The 10,275-nt window shown below is 34.1% G+C and overlaps 2 protein-coding genes across 2 annotated transcripts; one reads left to right on the top strand and one right to left on the bottom strand.

Moving 5' to 3' along the window:
• The first annotated feature begins 203 nt into the window (after positions 1 to 203).
• LOC114258565 (uncharacterized) lies at positions 204 to 4,252 on the top strand. Its single transcript, XM_028198538.2, has 2 exons — positions 204 to 1,177; positions 3,875 to 4,252. Exons 1-2 carry the CDS (start codon positions 565 to 567, stop codon positions 4,135 to 4,137), a joined length of 876 nt encoding a protein of 291 aa, XP_028054339.2. The 5' UTR covers positions 204 to 564; the 3' UTR covers positions 4,138 to 4,252.
• Positions 4,253 to 4,374: 122 nt separating this feature from the next.
• Positions 4,375 to 7,421, bottom strand: LOC114258575 (late embryogenesis abundant protein 1). The gene is made up of 3 exons (XM_028198547.2): positions 6,448 to 7,421; positions 6,228 to 6,350; positions 4,375 to 4,891 (listed from the first exon to the last, which is right to left on the bottom strand). Exons 1-3 carry the CDS (start codon positions 6,493 to 6,495, stop codon positions 4,805 to 4,807), a joined length of 258 nt encoding a protein of 85 aa, XP_028054348.1. The 5' UTR covers positions 6,496 to 7,421; the 3' UTR covers positions 4,375 to 4,804.
• Positions 7,422 to 10,275: the final 2,854 nt, after the last annotated feature.

The raw sequence follows: 10,275 nt of genomic DNA, 5'->3' as shown, positions 1-10,275 counted from the left end.
TGTAGTAATTTTTATTAAGGAATTGTTTGAAATAATCTAAATAAATGTACTTTTATCTTTTTACAAAAAAAATATACAGAAAAATAGAAAGATGATATAATAAAAAAAAAATAAAAAGACGAATTATTAAAAGGACGCCAAACCACCCCTAAATTTCCTAATCCGGCCTGCTAAAGAAAATGCTTAAAAACAAGCATTAACTTGTGATACTTATTGACAATTCTTAAAGATGTCATTGACAATATATATATTTTTAAGTTACTTTTTAATTGTTAATGAGACGTCTTTTGTAAGAAATAATGAATAATTACACAAATTTGACCCTACACACAAGCAGTCCTCTTCACGGGCCGGCTTTTGTCACTTCCATTAATGGTAGTAATAAACACATCACCAAAGCTATCCCTTTATCTATGGATCATGGAGGAGCCTCTTCCTCTGCCTCTCTACAATGAATTTATGTCATTCACTTTCACACCACACCACACACACTCTCTTTCTCCATACATAATATGTATATATAAGTTATAACTTGAGTGAGACAAAAGAGAGACGAGTTCAAGTATGGGTGGTATCCAAAGCAAGGAGGACAAGAACAAGAACAAGAACAAGAACAAGAACAACAACCCATGTGAGAAACACATTGTGAAAGGCTTAAGAGAGAAAGTGAGGCTTCTTGAAAAGGAAGTGAATGAAGTAAAGTCCATGAGAGAGAATGAGAGCCAAGCTTATGAGAAAGAGATGGTGGTTCATGCATTTAAGGAGGCAGAGTGGAAGAGAGAGAGGAAGAGGTTGAGGGAGCAGGTGAAGAAGCTGAGGAAGAAGTTGGAGGAGAGAGAAGAAGAAGAAGAAGAAGAAGAAGAAGAAGAAGAAGAAGAAGAAGAAGAAGAAGAGGAGGAGATAAGGGTTAGATTAGGAGGAGGAATGGGAGATGATGGTGGTAGGGTGGTGGTGTTGGGAGGAGAGAGAGCTGAGAAAGATCACTACTACTTGGATTGGCCGCCGCCGCCGCCGCCGCCGCCACCATCGTTGGTGGCCGCGGGGACGGCGGCAAGTTACTTCGTGGAGAAAATGAGGGAGGAGAGAGCAAGTAGAGATGAGGCGGTGGAGAAGTGGAAGAAGCTATACCTTGCCATCAAGATTGAGCTTGATGACCTTATTCAAAGGACACACCAAGGTACAAAACCTCTCTCTCTCTCTCTCTCATTTTTAATTTTTTTTTTTTTTCCCACTATCATCACCATTGAATTGTCATTTCTTTTATTTTTATTGAAATCAATCGTAAAACTGACACAATCTTCAATTGAGACTCATATCATGTGAAATGATTGTGTTTGAATAATTATCAAACAAAATGATTCAATGAAGTGCCAAACTTCGATAACATTATAAATGGAACCACTAGAGGGGCGACTCTGCTGTAAACTCAAATGATTTAGGTTTGACTTTTGTTATTGTTGTTTCTCATTTATAATTTATGAGTGATTGTATATTCGAATTTTGCAAGAATAGGTGTAAACTTGAACGAATCATATCTTGTGAAAGTTTTTTTTTTTCCTTCAAATTTTTAACAGCGAAAAAGAGCCAAATAGGGAATATGAACTGACAAAGCTATCAAAAATCCAAATAGGAAATTAATATATCTTGAGAAAGTTGCTCATTATTAAAAGGAAAAAAGGGGAATATTTTTACTTATATAAAGAATAATTGTAATATCAAATGATAATAGGACTAATAGTTTGAAACTTTGAGGAAGAGACGGGTAATTATTTAATAATTTTGGAGTATGGACACGTAATATTTTATAATATTATGATTGGTGGGGAAGGGAGGTAGAGGGTATTGTGTTGGGTGATTGGAAAACCTAACCAATATATTGAATGATAATTGGTTAGAGAGTACAAACATATATAGTATTTTGGAAATATTGAATAATTTCCGGAAAGAGACTAAGGAAGTTGAAACTAGTCTACGTTTTATGTAGTTTCATCACTTAGATCAAGCGCCTTGCTGCACATATAATTACTTTTCTCCATAACTTTCGTTCTTTGGATAGAGTGTTCAAGCTAGAGGTGACAAACGGATAGGTTGGGACGGGTTAATGGGTTATGCATGTCAATAATTTATTTTGAATTCGTCTATTTAATAAACAGATTTAGTTGAATTGGGTATGAATTAGAAAAATAATCTGTTTTACTTTATTGAACTATTTTTTCAAATAGGTGGCGGCCGTGGTGGTGATGGATTCTTACTTTTTTGCTTGTTTTTTATCCAAACCCAGTTGGTGCTCATGTCTAACCGATTTAAGTTTGCAAGATGTAATCCATTTAAAACCCAATTATGAATTTGGATGGGTTTGTATAGGTTTCAAACAGATGAAATTGAGGGGTTTCATGGTTTTGGGTTAAATTTGTTACCTCTAGTTCATACCCTAATGCGAATAGAGATTAAGATTTAGTCTAATGGATAAAATACACTCTTACAAGGGGTTGCGCTCAAATTCAAGTCTCACCTTTCACTATTTTCCCTTCGCTTAAAATACAAGAAAAAGAAAAAGAAGAAAAGACTATACACTTTCAAATTCATCAAGGACAAGACATTACATTATCTGATATTTAGAGCTCAGTAAGTATATTAGATAAGATAAAAATTAGAATAGCATAAAGTTTGTATTACTCTGAATTTTACAAGCAGGGATAATATAATTTTCTTTTCTTTTCTTCTTTTTTTCTTTTTTTATTATAAAATCTGAAGCAGAGAGAGATGAAACTCATGAACTAGAAATAGCAGCAGAGCATTTGTAAGGGCTGTTTGTTTGTTTATTTTGGTTGAAAACTTAAATAAAAAATTATTTGATAATGCTTTTTAGAGTTTAGATATTTTTTTAGTGATATAAAATAGAAGATTGATTACCAAACTGACCGTTGGCATGAATCCGACCAATTAAAGCTCGACACAATTAGTCATTTCAAGCCAAGTACTTGACACAATCAGTCGGATTCATGCCAACTATCAACTTGAAATAGTATGCCATGAACAGGATGGTAAATTATTAAGACAACCTATGTTATATGAATTTAAGTAGAAGTATCGGGTAAGTGTGAGTATCTAAGCGTGAGATATTCCTAAACATAAATTTTAAAATATTGGAATAAGCATTTCAAAGTTGAGTATGGGTAGGAGGATACATCTCAAACATAAATATTGCATAAGATGTAAATTATTTAGAAATCTTCTCCAAATTAAATGGAATTTAAGGAAAATATAAAATTTATGTCTCTTATTTGTATGTGAAGTTAGAAATATTTCTTTACCAACAAATGTGAGTACCTTCTTCAATCATTGTATTAAAGTAGAGGATTTAAATGTCTAAATTAGGTATGGATGTCGGACACAGATCTCATAGTGTCCTTATCATATTTTGTTGATACGAATTTACATAAAAAAATAAAAGAGTCGATATAACACAAAAGAAGACGATGCCCTTTATAAGTCATGCCAAGTTTCTAAGTAATCAGTACAAGAGAAATGGGATATCAAATCAACGCTTTATGTTTAGGGTAGTACAGCTTTATAAGTGGGGGGGACTAAAATGCTCACTTTGTTGCATATATTCTGCTTTTTTCGACTCCCACTCTCCCCATAAAAGGTTGAAAATCAAAACAAAAGAAGAATAGTTTGATATGACTCTCCAATCAGTCTCCCTACAATTATTTCTAGTGGCAGAAACAAAGTTAGTACATTCTTTGTCTTTGGCTTCATTTCCAATTATTGTGAACGTGAACTCTTTGATCATTTCGATTCTATAATTGAACTAATGTTATTAAATTGGGTGTACTTTTTTTTGTTGTTTGTATTTTATTATGTTTTGTAGGAGAAAGATTGTATTGGAGAGAGGAAGAAGAAGATTTAATGGAGAAATTACAGCGAGAATTGAAAATCAAGGAAGAAACTATTGAGCTTCTGAAAGCACGATTAGCGTTGATGGAGCAAGAAGAATCCAATAGGGAGCGAGAGGTGGACATTCTAAGGCAGAGTTTGAAAATCATGAGCTACAAGAAGAAATCCACAGTGTTTTGCCAAGAGCCTCCCAAGAAGCTTGCTTTTGTAAAACGCGCACATATGCGAGGAATTTAATTTGCTTGGTACATTGTAAATTACTAATATAAATTAAACATAATTCTGTATGCTTAACATTTTCCTATAAATAATATAATGCAATATAGAATCTGCTTGTAAGGCTCGAACAAAATTTACTGTCTGCTTTGATACTATTTAGATTATTGACTACTAAATCAATCTAAAAACCCTAAAAACAATAGGAGCAAAATGATCAAACATTGTCACCAGATAATAAGGGACAGGGCAGTGGCATTAGATGTAGAAACATATCTAAAAATGAGCAAATACTGTTGAATATTTGCAGTAAATTTGCAGTGTTGTTGAGCTTTTTATTACATACTATTGGACTTCTGTTGATGAAAATCACTTATCATTGAACAATTTCACCATCTACCCATTAGGCAGAATCAAAATTCTAATAAAACCCTAAAAACCAAAATTAATATGACATCACTTCACTCTAGCAATCTCTGCAACATTGCTAAAGCTAATAATAGCCTTTATTACATCTGATTATAAGAGTTTTCTTATAATAGAAATCTCACAATCATCATTAAATAACTTTCTTCACTTGCACCCATTATATATATCACTCATGGGTTGGAAGGTAGACCCCTACCAAAACCTAAAATGGAAAGCTCACACACCATGTTTGATTTGAGAGATGGGATGGTATTTGTTTTCACTTCTTTTCATGTTCATTGATTCCAAGTGTGTTCTTCATACCATCTATAGCACCTTGGGCCATGTTCACCATTTTCTCTCCAGTCTGTAAGATATAACAAATTTGCATTGTGAATCTTCTAATCAAAAAGCATAATCAACATGAAGTAAGTAGACATATGAACACATTAAAAAAAAAAAGAAGAAAAGACATTGTTTGATTCACTGGAATGATTTTGGGTATGAAACAATAATTATTTTTTGGCCTTCCAAAGAAATGGCCATTTTCCTAAATTAGTGAATGGTAATTTCTTTCTTTTTTATCAAACCAACATGGAAATAAGTATTATAAATAAGTGATCATCTCATTCCAGTAAACGAAACATTGTATTATTACATTGCCATAAGGGGCATGGGATTGGAAATAGGAAACCCAAAGAACACCTTGGACTTGTGAATACCAGGCAATAAAAAAGTTTCCAATGCTGTTTTGACAACGTAACATTCTGTGTAGAAGTTCAACTTTGCTACAGATTCCAGCTAAATTATAGAAAATATTACCAGTCATTACCAATGGTTGATAATATTTTCTATATTTAAGTCGGAAACTATATCTTTTCTAGCATAAGTTCGTGCGGAATTCTATCTCTATCATTCTTCTAGTCTAAAAGTACTTTCATTCACATCCCTCAATATCAAAGGTGGATTGAACCAAATGTGAATTTGATTCACTCTATTCTCATTAATGAATCAATCAGATAGAGGGAAAAAAGAAAAAAAGAAAAAAAAAAGAAAGAAAGTTAAGTGGGATAATTACAAATAAATTTAAAAGTTAAAAAATAATGGAATGTTAAAAGGAGTAGAAGAAAGAAAGTGGACCAATTTAGTAAATACACTGGAATGTTGAAGGAGTACAGAAAGAAATTATAGGAGAGTAGAATAATTATGTAGTAGAAACAGATCACATGCACGATTATTTCAAAAAGAATAGAGAACGAAGGAACTCGAAGGATAATTAGAATCACCTTCTTCTAGAGAAATCATCTAAGAAACGAGTCATTTTGAATGTATTCAAATAAAAAGCTAACATAGATATTATGGGTTGAATTTTTTTTTTTTTTCTTTATCGTTCATCTCTTAGATCTAAGAATTTATCCATCTTCCATGAAGCAGTCAAATGATTTCATGTGACAACAATTTAAAAGAGAAGAGTAAAATAATTATTTGATTAGGGATATCTTACATATGCACAAAATAAAAAGACTAAATTTCAAAAAGTTGTGTCCTTCATATATAGGGGTTGTTTGAAATGATCTAAATAAGTATACTTTTTGCCTTAATCCGAAAAGATATACAGAAAAATAGAGAGGTGATAAGTGCACTTATTTAGTTTGTGCCAAATAGTATCATAATAATACATGGCTGATGGGCTAGAACAGAACCTGTTGAAGGAATCCTGCACTCTCTTCCTTCCCATGTTGGGCCGATTCCTTAGAATCTGCCATCTTGTCACAGGTTTTGTTTGCTGCATTTTGGGCAGATTGAACCCACTCCTCTGTCTTGGCCTGCCCACAATACATGAACAATTTACAATAATTTCAACAACACAAGGGTAAAATGGTCATAAGAAAATGTATAAACCAACTAATTAGTGAATATCACCTGAGCCTGACCATGAGTTTGGCCTGCATTGAGCTGAGCACTTGACATAGTTTCTTCAAAAATTTATAAATATGGGGCGCTGTATAAATATATTTGTTTGCTTGTTTTTCTAATTTCAAATTGTTATGCAAAACTTGTGATCTAATTGAATATACTTGTGAGTTTGGCCTATTTATAAATAGTGTCTATGAGTGTATATATAGAATAGTGAGATGTGGTGATGAGAAGTTAACCACTTTGTGGACACCAATGGATTGGGATGAAGATGTTGAGCATGAATTGCTAATTTTGACTTGGTTTTGGCCCACTCAATTGCGAAGAATAGGTATCTCCAATCATTATAATATAGAATAAAATATTTATCTCCCTGTATTGTGTGTTTATTTTTTTAAATTTAATTAGATCAGTTTGTTCATATTATTTTAATTTTAGTGAAATTAGTCATTTTAATAAATTATTTAAATGATTAACAAAATGATGATAAAATATATGTCCCGTTATTGAAGCATACATCGTGTCACTTCTTTTTGAACAATAAGAGAAAATCTAACATGGTGGAAGTCCTACGGCAAGCATGTAAGATGTGCAAAGAATCAGATTCAACAATCCAAATTATTCTACTTTGCATTGTGTTGTGTGTTACTTTTGGTTTATCTTTTTTAAGTTTCAATTTGATCTAAATGTAGAAAATTCAAAAATATATCCCTACAATTTTTAAGAATAAAATTGATCTTTTAAAAATTAAAATGATATAATGCTTTTTAGTGACTATGAAAGTATATTGTATTATAATAATACTATGATAACTACTTTATCAAAAAATAAATTACTTTATCAAAAGTAAATTAGTTTTTGTGTGTGTGTGTGTGTGTGTGTTACCATTATTATCGTCTCGAAACTTAATCCAAATGAAGAAAACCCAAAAATATATCCCCACAATTTTTAAGAATAAAATTGATCTTTTAAAAAATAAATGATATAATGCTTAGGCCTCGTTTGGCAAGTGATTTTTTTAGTCAAAAAGTCACTAAAAAAATCAAAAAATTAACAACCCATTTTCAAAAGTAAAAAATTCTCTTTTCTCTCTACTTTTTGCACATCTTTTCGTAAAAAGTCAAAAAGTCATCCCAAACATATTAATTTTTTTAGCTCATATTTTAGCCAAATAGTCAACAAATTACTAAATTAGTCTGTTCACAAACGAGGCCTTAGTGACTATAAAAGTATATTGTATTATAATAATACTATGATAACTACTTTATCGAAAGTAAATTAGTTTTTTTTTTTTTTTTTTTTTTTTTTTTTTTTTTTTTTTTTTGTGTTACCATTATTATTGTCTACTGAGGAGCCTGTTCTTCTCCAGTTTACAAAGTGAACTGAATGTTGTTTGGACTTGTAGGACTTATCAAGAGTATTGTTTTAATGATCTGAATAGTTCATTTTGTCAGACACTTCGTGTATTTCATTAAAAAAAAAAAAGAGAAAAGGATCTATCTAATAAAAATATCCTATTCAATTTATTGCATTTGTCACAAAATATGTAAAAAGACACCAATTGTGTTTTGAAAAATACACAATTCATTTTTTTTTTTTTGTGACAAATGCGATAAATTGAATATGTTACTATTATCGGATTGATTTAATTTTTTATTTTGATAAAATACACAAAGTATCCGATAAAATAAATAATTTAAATTATTAAAACAGAACAATGGTGGTCCACGAGCCCAAACAGTGAAATCGTTCTCTTTTAAAACATGGGTAGATGTTATATAACTGTTGGCTATATATTTTGTATGAACTAATCACTGTTTAACATGTGGCATGAAAAAGGATAATTTGGGGAGTTAATACAAGTCTCCAACCAACGACAGACACGTGTGTAGACACTCCATTTTTGACCGACCTTAAGACTCAGACGTCACCGATTGAGCGCTTGGTGATGTCGCATATTGTCCTCGTTCAGAAGTTTCAGAGTCCCGGCTGCAAGCCTTGTCTCCGGACTTCCGGACTCTTTTGTACCTTGCCTCGATTTGCGAATCAGGTCCCGTTTTCTCCGTTTTCTCTTCCCGAAGGGAGGGAAAAGTCTCGTAGATCATCTCTCAGTGGCCGTAGGCTACGTTTCGTGGTCGTAGGCCATTTTTTCTCGTTTGGAGCCCGATTTCCAGTTTTTCGGAGCCGTCGGCCGTGTGCCTCGGTTCGGGACCGCTTAACCACCTCCGTTTGCTCCGGTTTTTAGCATACACCTTATTTCCTCCCTTTTGAGGGACACTGTGGTCCGAGAGACCAACTTCGTGGTCGAACGCCACTTCCGGTGCCTAACAGTCTGTTTTTGGGGCCCCGAACTGCGTGTTTCGGCCCCCGAACCTCCGTTTTGCATCCGTCTTGGTTCATTTTTGGTGGAGACCTTATTTTCATTGTTAGAAAGGTTGTAGGAGAGTGGGAGGCCAACAATTTTTCTGAAAAACCAGCTTTTTTTGGTCAAAAGTGATTCAGCATGAATCCGGGAAGGAGGAAAACATCTGCGCGGCTTCACCAAAACGGGCATAACTCTTTGCACAGGAGGAATTAAGATATGGGGCCACCACCATTGGAAAGCTTACTTCCGGGGCTTCATTTTTCACTCAAGAATCTCCTAGAGCCAAGTTCGGACGGGGGAGATATGGTTGGTTGAAATAGGGGATCAATCCGGTTGGACCAAATCTGCGCGGCTTCACGGAAACTGGCATAACTTTTTCCACAGGAGGAATTTTGATGCAAGGTTTATGGCATTGGAAAGCTAACTTCAAGGGATACATGGCCGACCAGTTTTAGGGCTTGGCCCTTTTGACCCCTGGTCGGCCGGCCACTTATACTGGTCGGCCTACCACTTGCCTGGTCGGTTGACCACTTTGGCCCTTTTGAGCTGGCCGGCCATTCTTGCCCATGTGAGTGTATTCTAGCTGTGCCAGCTATTTTCCACTGGATCCACTGTCCGAGATTTTGCCTCTTGTTTTGGTCCATTCAAATTGGTTTTTCTCCCCCTTTTTGATTTCAAAATAAGCTTAGCCTCTCTTCCTCTATATAACACACACTCCACCTCCATTGTTAAGGGTTAGAAGCTTTTGGGCTGGAATTATACATATATCTCCATATATCTCTCTCTTTTGGTGCTAAAAGTCCATATTTCTTGCATATTTGCACTACAACCCATAGCACAACGCCTCCACTACTCATTCCAGCACCTTGGAGGCCATTTGCAAAGGTTAAAAGCTCAAAAATTTGGATCAAAAGCTACTGGAAAGCTTCTCTTCAAGGGTGAGTCCCTATTTCCCCTTTTCTTGCCTTATTTTACATGATTGGTTAGCCTTATTTGCAAGTATTTTTGGGCTCCAACCTGAACTGTAAATAGTCATATTTTGATCTCCTTTTCATGTTTGATCAAGGACTTTTTGCTGTTTGAGGTCTTCTCCTCACCCTTTGTGTTTAATCTCTCTTTTAGGCCCATTTTTGCATGGTATTTTAGTCTTATTTGTGAGATGTTTTGGACTTGGCCATAAACTGTAAAATGTCTTGTTTTAAGCCCATCTTAAACTTTGTTGAAGGGCTCTCCTCTTTTTGAGGCCAGTTGCTACCACTTGTCTCTTTATCCCTCTTTTAGGCCTTTTTCTTGCATATTGTTTTAGCCTCACTTGTGTCTATTTTCGAGACTTGATATAAATTGTGAAGTGCCTTGTTTTGAGCCCCTCTTAAACTTTGTTGAAGGGCTCTTTGATATTTGGGGCCAACTTCTGTCCCTTGTCTCTAAACTCTCTTTTAGGGCCATTTTTGCATAATAGATTAGCCCTA

The sequence above is a fragment of the Camellia sinensis genome, chromosome 7 (assembly GCF_055761805.1).
Source record: "Camellia sinensis isolate YWXY chromosome 7, ASM5576180v1, whole genome shotgun sequence".
NCBI lineage: Eukaryota > Viridiplantae > Streptophyta > Magnoliopsida > Ericales > Theaceae > Camellia > Camellia sinensis.
The sequence above is the reverse complement of the archived record's forward strand: the minus strand, read 5'-3'. Positions and strand labels throughout refer to the sequence as shown.